This window comes from Ictidomys tridecemlineatus, chromosome 15 (assembly GCF_052094955.1).
Source record: "Ictidomys tridecemlineatus isolate mIctTri1 chromosome 15, mIctTri1.hap1, whole genome shotgun sequence".
In the NCBI taxonomy this organism is placed as follows: domain Eukaryota; kingdom Metazoa; phylum Chordata; class Mammalia; order Rodentia; family Sciuridae; genus Ictidomys; species Ictidomys tridecemlineatus.
The window spans coordinates 19,619,482-19,634,812 of record NC_135491.1 but is presented as its reverse complement, the minus strand read 5'-3'; the positions used below and the strand labels follow the sequence as shown (position 1 = coordinate 19,634,812).

General features: G+C 38.3%; 1 protein-coding gene across 2 annotated transcripts in view; it reads left to right on the top strand.

Moving 5' to 3' along the window:
- The window catches only part of Tdrd12 (tudor domain containing 12), a 69,980-nt gene that overhangs the window by 24,385 nt on the left and 30,264 nt on the right, over positions 1-15,331 (top strand). For both annotated transcript variants that reach the window (XM_078032181.1, XM_021730086.3), the window contains exons 10-15: positions 436-512; positions 3,882-3,962; positions 9,626-9,686; positions 10,011-10,118; positions 13,003-13,188; positions 14,921-15,077. In XM_078032181.1, coding sequence (XP_077888307.1) covers positions 436-512; positions 3,882-3,962; positions 9,626-9,686; positions 10,011-10,118; positions 13,003-13,188; positions 14,921-15,077 — 670 coding nt within the window. The remainder of the gene's footprint in view (positions 1-435; positions 513-3,881; positions 3,963-9,625; positions 9,687-10,010; positions 10,119-13,002; positions 13,189-14,920; positions 15,078-15,331) is intronic.

Below are 15,331 nucleotides of genomic sequence, written 5' to 3'. Positions count from 1 at the left end.
GAAAATTTAGGATTCTAACTTACCTTCCAGTCCTTTGACCGAGACAGGTGAAAGTAATTGCAGGGCATTTTAAACACTGATTATCTGAAATGCCAGCTACCTGCCATTTGGACCTTTTATTTTTAAAATTTTTTTATATTTATTTTTTAGTTGTAGTTGGACACAATACCATTATTGTATTTTTATGTGGTGCTGAGGATCAAACCCAGGGCCTCGCACATGCTAGGCAAGCACTCTACCGCTGAGCTGCAACCCCAGTTCTGAGCCTATTAATCTAGTGATTATAGTGATGGCATAATCATCAAACTTTATAGTTTTTTGTCTCTCTGTGTCTTGTGTGTGCAAGAAATTGACTGGAGTGGTGTTTAAATTTTTGTCCCCAAAGAATATATATCTTGTTAAGCATACATATTTTTTCTGAAATTTGTTTTACAGTGTGTGGAATCTTCAGCATGCTGGCCAACGAAAAGAGGCATAACCATATATGCTGATCCAGATATCCCAACAGCAAGGTATGATTTGAAAATATATATAGTCTTATGTAGTCATCCCTTAATATTCTTGGGGGATTGATTCCAAGACCCCCAAGGATACCAAAATCTGACATGCCACAATTACTATATATATTAGTATTTGCATGTAACTTATGCACATCCTCCTTTATGCTTGAAATCATCTATAAATTACTTATAATACCTAATGCAATGTAAATGCTATGTAAATAGTTGCTGTACTTATTGCTTAGGTAATAATGCCAGGGGGGAAAAAGCCTGTATATGTTCAGTACAGACTCAATTTGTTTTTTTCCCAAATATTTTCAATCTGTGGTTGGTTGAACACAGATGAAGAACCTACGGACACAGAGGCCAAATTGTACAGTGTTCTCATGACACGAAAGTATTCTTTCCAAAAAGCGTGGCCCAGAAAATTTTTTATTGAACATATTAATTTAAAGAAAAAAATCTTGCGACAATTGGTTAGTAGCACAGCGCTGAAAACTGACTCTAGAATCCCCTTGTTACCTTGTTGGACAGAGGTGGTTTTGTAAGGCAGGTTCAGAGAAGGTTGGCACAGAGTGGGTGTGATGTGAAGGAGGAGCAAATGTGGGCCAGATGGCAGCAGTGCTTGGTTGGTTACAAGTTGATAGAAAGCAGAATGGTTTACAGTCTTCTTTGACTATAACACCATCCTCATCAAGATGCACCAGTGACATTAATGACATCACAGAAATGATGTCATATGCTTTTTATGTGCAGTATAAAAGCTTAAAATAGTATACTTCCATTTCCCCCCATGTAGACTTTATGCTATGGTTTTCATGTGTTTTATTAGTGTTATAAATGCTACAATGTTATCACTTCAAACAGTTTTCTTTTAGAGAGGTTTAAATAATAAGAAAAGTAACATATATTTGCCTCTGTAGTTATGTTGGTGCTCTTCAGTTTTTGTGTTGATCCATGTTTCCATCTGATACCACTCTTTTTACTTGAAAGGGCTTTTATTAACATTTTTTTTTATTACAGGTCTGGTGGTGATGAACTCTTCAGGTTTTATGTCTGAAAAATTATTTGTGTGTGTGTATGTGTGTGCATCTGTGCACACTCTAGATTAATAGCAGAGCACTCTGCAACTGAACTGTATTCATAGCCCTTAGCTGCTGCTGCTGCTTTATTTTTTATTTATTTTTGGCTAGGTATAGAATGAATTCTAGGTTGACAGTATTTGACACTGTTTTTCTCTATGTATTTTTGAAGGTAGTGTTGCACTGATGCAAAATCTGCTGTCATCTTTTTTTGTTGTTGTTCCTCTGTTTGCAGTGTTTTTTCTGCTGTTAAGATTTTTCATTATTACTGGTTTGAACAATTTGATGGTTATATGCTTTGGTGTTCTTTTTCTCATGTTTCTTATGCTTGGGATTTATAATAGTTCTTTGTAATTTTCTATTTTTCATCAAATTTAGTCAATTTTGTATAACTATAACAAAGTACCACAAACTAAGTAATTTATAAAGAATAGCCATTTGTTTTTTCACAGTTCTGGAGGTTGGGAAATCCAAGATCAAGGCACTAGTACTTTTGTATTGTGGTAAGTGCCTGATCTCAGCTTCCAAGATGGCACCTTGAATGCCTGTCTTCTGGCAGGGAGAAATACTGTTCCTTGCATGGCAGAAGAGCAAAAGAGAGAGAACTCACTCCCACCAGTACTTTTTGTAGTGGCATTATGGCATTAACCCATTGAGGGCAGAGCCCTTGTGGCCTACACATCTCCCTAGAGGCGTCCCCTCCCAGTATAATTGCAATGGGCACTGAGTTTCAACATGAAATTTGGAAGAGACAAGAATATTCAAACTATAGCAGGAAATATTCACTTTTATTATAGTTTTTTTTTCTGCAACAGTTTTCTCTCTTTTCCTTTTGAGTCTCTGATTTAAAAAAAAAAAATTCAAAATTTTGATAATTGTTCCAAAGGCCTCTGAAGTGCTTCATTTTCAACCTTTTTTTCTTGCCACTTTTCAAATTAGCAGTTCTACTAATCTTTCTCTTCTGTCATCTCCATTCTATTGTTGAACTCATTCTGTGAATGTTTTATTTGGTATATTTTTCATTTTAAAATTTTTTTATAGTTCATTTTTCTTTGTTTTCTGTTTTTCCACTCAAGAATGCTAAACTTTTTTTATGCACCATATTATGATAGCTGTGTTAGACTCTTTGATAATTCCTACTTCTGAACCATCTTAGGGTTAGCACGTATTGATTCTTTTTTTTCCTTTACAATTGATCTGATTTTCCTGGTTCTTCATGTGTTGAATAACTTTGGTTTGTATTATGGATATTTTGAATAACATGCTATGAGACTCTGGTTCTGTTAAAACCCACTGGAGAAAGTGCATTCTTGTTGTTTGTGTTAAGCAGGCAGCAATGATTTGGTTAGGTTCATGACTCAGGCTTAGTCTCACTTGCCAAGGGTGGCTGCAGCGTCTATCAATTTCCAAGCCTTTGGTGTGCTGCTTTGGGGCTGTTCTGCAGGTGTTTAACCTAGGGTGACCTTGAGATTCCTGTTAGGTCACAGTCCACAATAGGTGATCCCCCTCTGTTTCTCTCCTGCTTACCAGATCCAGGTGCTCCTTTCCTGTCTCTGTGGCCAGACAGACAGTTCCTCTTGGAGAAACTGCTATGCAGTCTGTGCTTGGGCCACTTTGGGAGCAAAATGGCAATAGAAATAATGGAGGAAAACAGTAGATTTCCTCACATATTGTTTGGACTATAGGGTCTAGTTTCCCAGTTTTTCTGGATGTAGGGACAGGTTTTCTTTTGAGGTTGTAGGGACTGTGCTGCTAGCTCCAAGGTGGAGCTGGCCTTGGGGCAAACATAGGAGAGAAACAGGGAAAAAAGAAAAACAATCCCAGTTCTCTCTGGAAAGGGAGCCTCTCTCAGATTTTTTTTTTTTTTTCCCATGCTAGGGATTGAGCCCAGGGCCTGAAGCAGGCAGTCAGGTGCTCTACTACTGAGCCATGTCCCCAGCCCTTCTCTCAAATTTTTGATGTCTGTATTTGCTATACAGTTTCATGTCTCAGGCCACCCTGAGGTCTGAGGAAGGAAACAGAGGAAGGAAAAAGCCCATGAAACTCCTCATGATTCTGTTTATACTTTCAGGTTTTTTTTCCATTGCTTTTTTCTATCCAGAATTTCTGATTATAATTAGTATGGGTCTAAGCCACAGGTATGAAAATCATAAGTTCTTACAGAAATTCACTTTGGTATATCAACTGATTCCTCACTGATAATTCTTAAATTTTTTTGTCATAAAATAAAGTCATTTCTAGGGTTGGAGTAATTGGGTTCACAAATTTCAGTAAACTTTTTGATGCCTTTTATTTCTAGTTCTTTAAGTCAGAAGCCAAATGAGAAACCACTTAGATTGGCTGAGAAGAAAGAATATGATGAGAAGAATGGCTGTGTGAAGTAAGATTTGGGGGCGTGTGTATACAAATTGTTTATTGAAATAATTGTAAGAAAATTATAAGCAGGAAGAATTTACATATTTTATTTCTAATTTCAAACTTCATTCCTGTAAAAAAATACATAACCAGTAAGTCTTCTGTAGGCTTTGAGGTTAGTTTTTTTCCCTTTCTGTTTAAACAGTTTTACATTCCAAATAACTGTAACCACTCTGGAGTATCAAATGTGACAGAGTTTATTTAAGACAGTTCAGAGGTGGGTGGATTTTGCTGTTTTTACTAGCTGCTCTGGGGTTGGAAGGAGGGCATAGATCAAGCAGCCCTGCAGCCACCCAGCTCCCCAGATGCCACTCTGATGCCCTGTCACAGCTTCTTACTCAGTCCAAGCTCCTCATAGTATCCCAGGGCCAAGGGCTTTGAAGGCTGTCATGGAACTTACAGCTGGGGATGGCTGTTAAGGCATCTGATTTGACAACCTTCTTCCCATTAATGCCTGAATGTTTTGCTGTTATAAGTGGTTCCTTCCTTTGGAACCAAAGCCTTTCATTATCCATTTATTTTAAATTACTAGCTGGTAAATTAACCTTGAAATATCTCATTCCCTTTTATTTATGTAAAAAAGTTTTATTCTTCTCTCTTATTCTGCTAAATGGCCCTTATTGGAATCCACTGATGAAAGTATACTAGTTATCCTGTCTGCTATGGTTCCAGGGAACCTTAAAGTGGCTCAAAGTTAAAGGTCAAGGAAGAAAGAAGACAGTGAGTTTCTTAGAAATCCAGAGACTGACCTGGTGATTATGTGATCCTTCCTAGGATCTGATCAAATAGTCCTGGGGTTGGCTATGCTGTGTCCAGAGCCTAGGGAACAGGCATTCAGAGTCTGGTGAACTGTGTGTCCATTATTTTTGGTCAAGTAATGAAGGCAGCCTAGAAAAGAGATCTTTTCCTTAAGGGTGATAAAGTAGGGATTTGCAGGCATCATGTAACTTAATAATAACATTAGTTAGGAAAGGGGACACAGTAATTTTAGCATGTTGCCATTCATCCTGACTTATCTTTAAAGGACCACCTTAAAGACCTTATAGAAATTCAGGAAGAGTTCACCCCAGATTTGGTTATCTTCCCTGTTCCAGGATAGTATACCTTCTTCTCCTTTTGAAACCTGGTTTCTTGGGTAACAGGGAGAGTGTCAGGGTCCACATCCAGAGTACTAGGACCCACAGAGCAGATTTTTTAGGTGTTTAAGAGAAACAACCCTGCTCCTCTGAGAGCATCTGGAGATGACTGCAAGCTTAGATTAGACCAATACATCATTTCTAAACTGTTTCCAAGTTCCACTAGTGATTGGTTCTAAGTCCATTTGGTTGGTAGTAGTTACCTGCAGCATTTTGGTGAAGAGGATTTTGACATTGTGTCAGATGTGCTGGGGACAGTATTTTATGAGTGACTAAGATATCTAGTCTAGGTATAGGAGAGTTGAGTAGTGGCCTGCTTGCCATCTGTCATCTCTGATGTTTAAATGTAAGCTTGTAGCTGTCTTTTTTTCTTTTGCATTCTTTTTTTTAACACCTTTATTTTGTTTATTTATTTTTATGTGGTGCTGAGGATCTAACCCAGGGCCTTGCATGTGCTAGACGAGTGCTCTACCTATGAGCCACAATCCCAGCCCCATTTTTTGCATTCTTTATCTTCTGATCTTTCCATATCTGCGTACTACTATAAAATATGTTCTTTTTTCTTCAGTTCTCTTCCTATAAACATTTTAACATTTCCCCATTTTCTTCTATTGCTTATTTAAAATGGGAAGTTCTTCTAAATAAATAAATTCTTTATAATATTGTTTCTGTATCAAGAGTTTGAACACCAGTTCTTATTAAAGCCTGAATTGAAAGCCCTGTACACAGGCAGTTGAGTCCTTCCTGCCCAGAGCTCTCTGTTAAAGCCCTGTGAATGGTTTAATCATTCCCATGGTTCTTCCCTCTTAATCATCCCACACTTGGTCCCTCCCCTGACTCCACCCCCCTGCATTGTGATTCTGATAAGATGAGCATCCGTGGTCTGTGAGTAGAAAATACTGCGGAGCCTCACAGGAGCCAAGTGTGGCTCCTTCTCTGTTCTTGCAAAAATTCTTGGTTTTTCTGACATTAATAAATTATTGTTTCTTGTTTTTTTCTTTCTTTAGTTTTCTATATATCTTTATAGATTCATCTCCAGAATCCCCCTCTGTTTTCCAAACATACTCTCAGTAATTTAGCTTGCATCTTCTGGGAGAACTCTCTGAATTTCCTGCCTGTGCCCGTGCCCATGCCTGCTACATCCTGTGTCCACTGCCACCAGCATCTTGACATTACTGAATCTTTTTGAATGGAGTCTCCTTCCTTTCTTTTGGGTTTTCCATTTTCCTCTTATTTGATTGACTTCTTGTTTTGGTAAAGGATATCCTCTAATAGCTTCCTGAAGAGGGAAACAGAAAAGACTGAACTTTTTCAAGAGTGCAAAAATACTTTTAGATTATTTTCACACTTTGGTTATTAGTTTTTGAAAGCATTTCTACCTTATTTTCTAGTTTCTAGTTTATTGCTTTCTGATTTCTTATTTATATATGACATTCTTTTTCTCTCAGGAAACTTATAGGGTCTTTGTTCCTATAATTTTGTTGGTTTTTAAATTTATAATATCACATTTTTCATTTGTAAATGTTTTTCTTTTTTTCCTATTTTCATGATAAAGTGTTCTAGTACTATGTTCCTCACTTTGGGAAAATATTTTTTACTTTTTCAATGATATCTTACATTCTTGTCCTTTTTTTTTGGTACTGGGGATTGAAACCAGAGGTACTTTACCACTGAGCCATATCCTAGTCCTTTTTATTTTTTATATTGGGACAGGGCCTTACTAAGTTGCTTAGTTTAGGGCCTTGCTAAATTGCTGAGACTGGCTTTGAATTTGCTCAAAGCTCCTGAGTTGCTGGGATTGTAGGCATGTGCCACTGCACCTGTCTCTCTGTTTTCTAGAGTTTGTATAACTCTTCTTCATGTTGGACATGTGATTTTTCTTTTAATATACTAGAGATTTAACCCCAGGGTTATTTTTACCAGTGAGCTACATCCCCACTCCTTTTTTTTTTTTTTTTTTTTTTTTTTTTGAGACAGGTCTCTCTAAGTTGTTTAGGTCTTGCTGACTTGCTGACTTGCTGAGACTGACCTCAAACATGTGATCCTCCTGTCATGGACCTCCATGTCGCTGGGATTATTGGCATGCCCCACTGTGCCCAACTGTGATGTGATTTTTTAAAATACATTTTTCATTTCTTTGTCTTTTTGTTTTACTTTTTGGGATGTTTTCACAACTTTATTCTCCACCAATTATGTTGATTTTTAAATTTATAATAAAACATTTTTAATTTGCAAGTGTTTTTCTTTTGTTCTCTTTTCCTCTTTTTTGGGGGGGGGATGGTTGGTAGAAATTAAAGTCAGGGCCTTATGTACCCTAGGCAAGTGCTCTACCACTGAGCTAGAGCTCAGCCCAATTTACCCACTTTTTTTTTTCCAACTGAGTGTATCCCCCTCAACTTTACCAACTGAACTGTATCCCCAGCCCCTCAATTTACCCTTTTAAAGTGTCCTACAAGGAGCTGGGTTTATGGCTCAGTGGTAGAGTGCTCAGCTAGCACATGTGAGGCACTGGTTTTGATCCTTGGCACCAGATAAAAATAAAGTGTTGCATCCATTTACAACCAAAAAAAAAAATTTTTTTTTAAAGAGAGAGAGAGAATTTTTTTTTTAATATTTATTTTTTAGTTCTCGGCGGACACAACATCTTTGTTGATATGTGGTGCTGAGGATCGAACCCGGGCCGCACGCATGCCAGGCGAGCACACTACCGCTTGAGCCACATCCCCAGCCTAATCAAAAATATTTTTAAAATTAAATAAATAAATAAAGTGTCCTACAGATATCCTGAGTGCTGAGTGGCAGAGGCCAGCTGGGTTCTCATTATTCAGCCTTACTCCCCTCCTCCACTTTTCAGTGCAGTCCCTCCATCTTCAGCTGTTCCTCTAGTGCCCCAGTCCCAAGAGCTCTGTTTGATCCTCTCTAGGACATTAACCCTGGTCTTCCCCTAGGATGGGGTGGGTAGCTTTCTGGCATTGAGAAGTGGAAAGGGATCTGGGGTTTGCCTTCTTTATTTTATGCCCCTGCTATATTGCCACAGTAGGAGAAGGTTGTTCCTAATTCCTAAGCTTTCTGAAGATTTATTCTGTGCGAATATATTTGGTCTTCTTATGTATGACTGGCTTAGATTCAACTGTTTTGGATCTGCCAAGTCAGTAACCACATGTCCATCTGCTTTCCAGCTTCTAAAATTTTGTTTGTAATATTGCCTCCTCTGTGGTTCTCTACTTCATTGTGGCTTTAAAAAAGAATTAAAAAAAAAAAAGCTTTGTCAAGATAAAATTTATCTATCTTAAAATTTACATTTTGTATGTGTGTGCATATGGTAATGGGGACTGAACCATGGACCTTATGCATTCTAGGCAAGCACCTTTGCACTGAGCTACTCCCCAGCCCAGTTTTGATATGTACAATACAGTGGTTTTTAGTATATTCACAGAGTTGTGCAACCATTACCATTGTCCAATTTTAGAACACATTTATTACATGCCCCCCAAAAAACCTGTATTTGATAGTAGTCATTCTACTTTCCCTTCTCCCTATCCCTCACCACTAATCTATTGTCTGTTACTGTAGGTTTTCCCATTCTTGATATTATATGGAAATAGAACCATATAATACTTAGTTCTTTATGACTTGCTTCTTTCACTTAGCATCATATCTTCAAAATTATTTTTTTTGGTAGCATGAGTACTCCTTTTTATTGCTGAGTAAAAACTATTGCATGGATATGGCATATTTTATTTATCCATTCATCAGTTGATAAACATTTGTATCTCGTGGCTCTTGCACTTTAAAAATATGTAAGAATGGGATTTCAGGTGGCAAGCATGATGACATGCACCTGTAATCACAGCTATTTGGAAGACTGACACTGGAGGATCAAGTGTTCAAGTCCATTGTGCAACAGAGCAAGACCCCATTTTAAAAAATAAAATCAAGTTTAGGAAAGAATGTAACTTAATATGTATATTTAAATCCACTCTTTTTCTTCCAAAGTCCCTGTCACTGAAAATGGTTTATGAGTTCTCTCCTGCTGTAACTAGTCCTTACCCATATTGGGGCTGGGGGGCTGGAGCTGGGGCTAGGGCTAGGGCTAGGGCTGGGGCTTAGTCTAGAGGAAAGCAATTTCAAATTTCTTTTCCACTGAGTTAGCAGAGGTGGTAGGGCAAGTACTCTCTGGGCTTTTTTTCTCAACTATAATAAAGCTAATGAAGCAGAATGGTGAATCCTCAGATATTCTGCACAAGGACTAGGTGGTAGAGTTGTTGCAGTCCAGTTGCAGGCACAAGATTGGAAAGTGGGAAGCATAAAACAGGCATGCTACTGTGGCCTTGTATCTTAATCAAACAGAACAGAGCAGGCAGGCAGTCCGCTTATAGCCAGGCCTGGGGTAGAGACTCCATTTTACCTCTGTTAAGGAAGACTTCAAATAACAGTTGAGGAAATATAATATTTTTTGTCTTAACAGTGTTTTTTTTTAATGATTTTACAGATTACTGCAATTTTTAAATCCTGATCCTTTGAGAGCTGATGGAATCTCTGATCTGCAGCAGGTATTACAGGCCCTAAAAACAATTAAATAGGAGAGAAAACAGTTTGCTCTTAAAAATTCTTCTCCTTCCTCTTTCCAGTCTTAAAATTAGAAGAGAAACTCCTCGGGTGGGGGACTTTGCCTGAAGACATGCTTTTATAGATTGGTAAATTAGTGCTTCAGAGAAATTTCTATTTTTATTTGGGTAATAGGTGATCTTCTTTCATTTAGGTAGTTTTGGTGTTTTTCAGGTTGTTAACATTGAAATCATATGCTTTCTTTTCTTTCTATATTGGTACTAAGAGTTCAGGGCAGATACTGGTTGTCTAATGTCTGTATCACTCAGTTGCAGAAGTTGAAGTCAGGCATGCAGCAGCCTGTCATGGTGCTCCGGAACAGGATTGATCCCTGCCTGACCATCGACACGTCACCACTGTCTGCAGACCTGAAAAAGGTGAAAGTGCTCTTAGAACCAAATTCATGAAGAAATACCAACCTTTTCTAATGTAGAAGGATTTTTTTTTTCTTTTTTTCTTTTTATTTTTTCCCAGTGCTAGGGATGGAATCCAGGGCCTGGAGCAGGCTAGGCAAAGCACTCTACCACTGAACAACACCCCTAGTCCCATAGAAGGATTTCTAAATAAAAGTTATAAGGTTACATTGTATAATTTCTTTGCTTTTGAAATTCTCTTTTATAAAGTTTTTGTTAATAATTTATTCTCAAGTCCTGGATATGTTCTTGTAAATGAATAATTAATTTAAGGAAAACCCATTATATACTGTAAACCCCCTTCTGAAATAAGTTTTTAAATGGGCCTTTGAAAAAGGGGCTTTGAAGACATAACAGGGCAATTGTAATATACTTCTTAGCCATTCTTTCCAAAATGGCTTCATAGATGGGTGGTTTCACTTGGTAAATCAATCATTTATGCTTACCTGTTTCTTTTCTAATTTTTTAAAAAAAGAGGTTAAAACTGTTTTTTAAAAGATAGGAATAAAGTCAAAAGGATAAAAGAGTGACAGAGAAGTCTTGAATGAGCAGGAGATTTTCATAGAATTTTAGAGGATGAAAGCTAGGTAGCAGAGTATGGTTGACTTAACAGGGAAAGAGCTAGGAGGTGGAGAGGAGTGGACAGTGAACTACTCACCCTGTTTCCTGACAATGCGCAACTAGTTTATATTATTCTAAGGAAGAAAATTGGAGACTCTTTCTGGAGAAATTGAGTGACCACGGAGTAGTGGTGCTTAATGATGGTGTTTGGAATTCTCCCAGTTAGAATGCCTGCTTGTTGCCCAGTCTTCTTGTAGTGATATCTCACTCTCATGGTGACTAGATTCGCCCCACCCACAGAGCCTTTAGTCAGGTTTTAGTGACTTAAGAAACACAAAACTAGTTTTTTTCATATATATATATGAAACTATATAATGAGAATCATAGACCTTTTTCTCTCTCTCACATCTATATAATGAGAATCATAGACCCTTTTTCTCTCTCTCTCTCACACACACACATATGAAACAGACATCTGAAGAAAGTCTTTACCTTAAGAAAAAAAATTTAAAACAAACTCTGAAGGAAATAATGACTGGAGAAGAAAATATTAGAAAATAAATATTGCCAAGTGCAGCAGTACATGCCTGTGGTCATAGCTGCTCAGGAGGCTGAGGCAGGAGGATTGCTTCAGCCTTGGAGTTTGAGACCAGTCTGGGCAATAGTGTGACTCATCTCTTAAGAAAAAGAAAGGAATAGGGGAGAGAAAGAGAAAGGGAGAGGGAAAAGAAAAAAAAGGAAGGAAGAAATAAAAGAAAAAGATTCTCAGAGGAAAGAAGGTATGGCATCTTTTGCTGGAAAGAGGAGGGAGGAGAGGGGAGAGAAAGATCAATAAAAAAGTTCTCAGAAGTTCAAAATATTATAAAAAATTTTGAAAATAAGTGGTTTTGAGATGTAAAATAGAAGCCAGCAGAAAGTAGAACAAAAAGGCAACAAGATGAATCAAGGAGGAAAAAAAAAGAATTTGAGGTGCAGTATCTGAAAATGGAATTTCAGACTGAATCATATAAGACAGACTACACAGGTTGCACTGCCTACCTGGAAGCTCCATGTTGACATCAGAGACTATTCCATTTGGAGTTCAGGGATCTGGGGAGGAGGATGTCACAGACACCATGGTGCTGACAAGCTCAGCTTTTTGGAAAGAGTTACAGGAGGGGCAGTAAAATCTCTGAGGAAGAAAACAGGAACATTTCCTGAACCTAATGGAAATAAATCTCCACATTGAGCTATCTCACACTGGCCAGCACAACTTATGAACAGACATTAGCTGTATGGGTTTGAAGCATCTGAACTTGGATTCAGAGAGCACAAAATCTTCTAGAGGAAAAAATGGTCCCCATCTCAAGACAAGAATTCAGGTACCTCAGATTTCTTCATAGCAACACCAAAGGAGTTACTTCATGTAGACAATAATTGTCTTTTTGGAATAAAATCATTTTTGAAGCACATATGGAATATTGCCAAGCTTAAGCCTAGATTCATTGAGAAGATTTCAGTGTTTTTATGGCAATTTTTCACATGAGTAAGAAACTAAAAACATTGATGTTGATTAGAGGTGAAAAAAAAAAAGTTATTTCCACCTATACATCCATACTCACATAGTAATGAGGTGTGAGAGTAGAACAGAAATATTTTCAGACATGCAGTCTCAAAAATAACAAAGAAGTATTTCCCCTGTACTCTTTGCCAAGAAGCTGTTTCAAAATGTTCATACAACAAAGAATTTCACCAAGAAAGACCACATAGGTTGCACCTGTCTACCTGGAAGCTCTCAGGTTGGCAGAAGAGTAAGCAGTACTTTTGCATCTGGGACTCAGGGTTCTGGGGAGGGGGATCACAGAGCCTATGGTGCTCTTGAACTCAGTCTTTTAGAAAATTATATCAGTGTGGCTAGAGAACTCTGTTGGAGAATTTGATTTAGTGAGAGATACATAGATAAACAAATGAATAAAAGCATGTTTTTAAAATGCTGTACAAGGGAGGCTGGTGGACTGGCAGATTATTGGGAGAATAAGATCAAAAAACCACATCCTTGATCCAGTGAGCTCTAGTGGATCACCATCCAGTTCCTTTTGATTGGAGCCCAGGAAAACAAAATTTTATATAATAGGAGTATAGTACTGAGTAAAAGAGTCAGAAGGACTTACCAGGGTAAGTCTCAGAAAATATCAGATTAATCAATGTGTATATACTGAGTGGTATATGGAGTAGAATGGCAATGATATGGAGCTATTGTTTGTTTTCTCTACTTTATTGTGGTTTTTGGTTGTTGATTTTTTTGTAGGCTCTTCAAAGAAATAAGTTCCCGGGACCCAGTCACACTGAATCTTACTCTTGGCCTCCCATAGCACGTGGCTGTGATGTGGTTGTCATTTCTCACTGTGGAAATGACCCTTTGTTGTACCTCCCACCGTTGCTTACGATTTTGCAAACGGGGGGCTGCTACAAGTCATTACCAAGTAGAAACGGAGTAAGTTTAAGACAATTTTGTTTCACAACAAAAATGAATTAAATTTTTATTTTTTTTAATTATACACTTGACCTTTGGTAAAGTTCCGGTTACATTACTCAGTTTGGTTTTCCAACTGCCAAGATAGAAGAAAGTGAGAAAGTAGCCTTTCTCGTCTCCTGGTCACCTGTTCTCCTGTACTGATTCTCATCCAAGCCTGGGTTGTGGGTCATGGGCTGAGCAGGAAAGCTCTGGCTTTTAGAGGTGAACATAGAATTTATAAAATGATCTCATATTAATTCATGTCATTGTCATGGCAACCATGTGATATGGTCAGGGTGTATATCATTCTCACCACTGTATACATGAGAAGACCCAGGTCATGATAAGTTGCTTGGGTGAATTCTTGACAGCTGATATGGTGTGAAAGTGGGCTTAGAAGTTAAGTTTCTGTTGTCTCATTCTACATTCTTCAATATCTCATAGTACCCCACACTGTTTTAGAATAATTTCCCCATGTGTAAGAACCTGAAAGTAACAGAAAGATGGAGATAAGAGAAATGGGTATGGGTTCAAATGGCAATGAATAGTGATGTCCACTTTTCTGAGTTTGGGCTCTTGGAACTGATGGGTGTAAAACCTCCATCCTAACACAAAGGGTGCACTCCAGAGGGTTCCACCATGTGTCAAACGGTGAAACAGCAGTACAAAATGAGCTTAGAGTTGCAGTTAGAACAGATACTAGCTCTCTTTCTAATTATGCCATGCAGTTTGATGATTTCCCTTTGGAATTCAAGCTGGTTATTAGATATTGATTTAATCAAATGAATGCATTTATCCCCCTCATCCCTCACCAGTTTGTGAACAGCTAAGCCCTGTTAATGATATACAGCTAGTGTTGAGGCAGAACCATGGCTGGGGTTAGAAAAGGCCATCTTAAGTCTTGACCCTTGTGTCTCCCCTACTTTCTCCATGCCCTATGGTCAACCTGCCTTCAGGTCTGTGCCTGGAAACTATCATCTGAATCTGTCTAAAGGAAAGAGGAAACTAGGCTTCTCTTCGATTAATAGATAGCAAGTGTCCAGGAAGGTATTTGGTAGGCGGTGCACCTTCAAGAGAATCTGTGGGCTAGTGGAGGGTAGGGTTCAGAAGGTAATTTCCTAAGAAAGAGCTGTTATCCACTTTTTAAGGCCCTCTCAGGAAGTGGTTAGTTCATCCTTGGGCTTAGGAGCAGGAAATCTGGAGCCAGACTTCCTAGGTTCAAATCATGTTGCTACCAAGAATGAACTGTGTAGCCTTAGGCAACTGGCTTTACTTCTCTGTGCCTCAGATGCCTCATCTGTGAGATGAAGTAATAGTAGGCCCTACCCATAAGAATGTATTAAATGAATTAATCCTTATGCAATACTTAGTTTAAGCCCTAAGAAAATCTAGCTCAATGTGTCTAAAATCTGTTTTTTTAAAATATTTTTTAGATGTCAATGGATCTTTATTTATTTATATGCAGTGCTGAGAATTGAACCCAGTGCCTCACACATGCTAGGCAAGTGCTCTACCGCTGAGCCATCACCCCAGTCCCCTAAATCTATTTTAATGAAATTATTTTTAACTCTTCTAATCTATGTGATGATGGTGGTAGCAAAACCTGAAGTAGCACGTATTGTGTACAAGGAGATGTTCTGGATGTTTCACATATACTATGTTCAATTTCTAACTACTGTTCAAAACTATTTGAATTTGTTTGTCTTTGCAGCCTCTTGCAGTCATCGTGTGCCCAGGGTGGAAAAAGGCCCAATTTATTTTTGAATTACTGGGCGACTATAGCATGTCCTCCAGGCCTCTTCATCCTGTGTTATTAACAATTGGACTTCACAAAGATGAAGCCAAAAACATGAAGCTTCCAAGGGGGTGTAAGCATTCTTTCCAAGCAGTTTGGCTTTCCCCGTAGAAGACAGGGGACCCTGCCCAGGCAGGTCTGGGATTGCAGATGACAGGCTTGTGTGATAGCCTAGCTTGTCACTCATTGATGGGTATCCATGATGTAGGTTCAATCTTGACCTACATCTGTTTTGCTGAGAAAACTACAGGATTTCATTCATCCACTTTCTACTGACCACTTACTGCTTGCTAGATGCTGAACTCAGTGTTGACTAAAAGCCTCCTG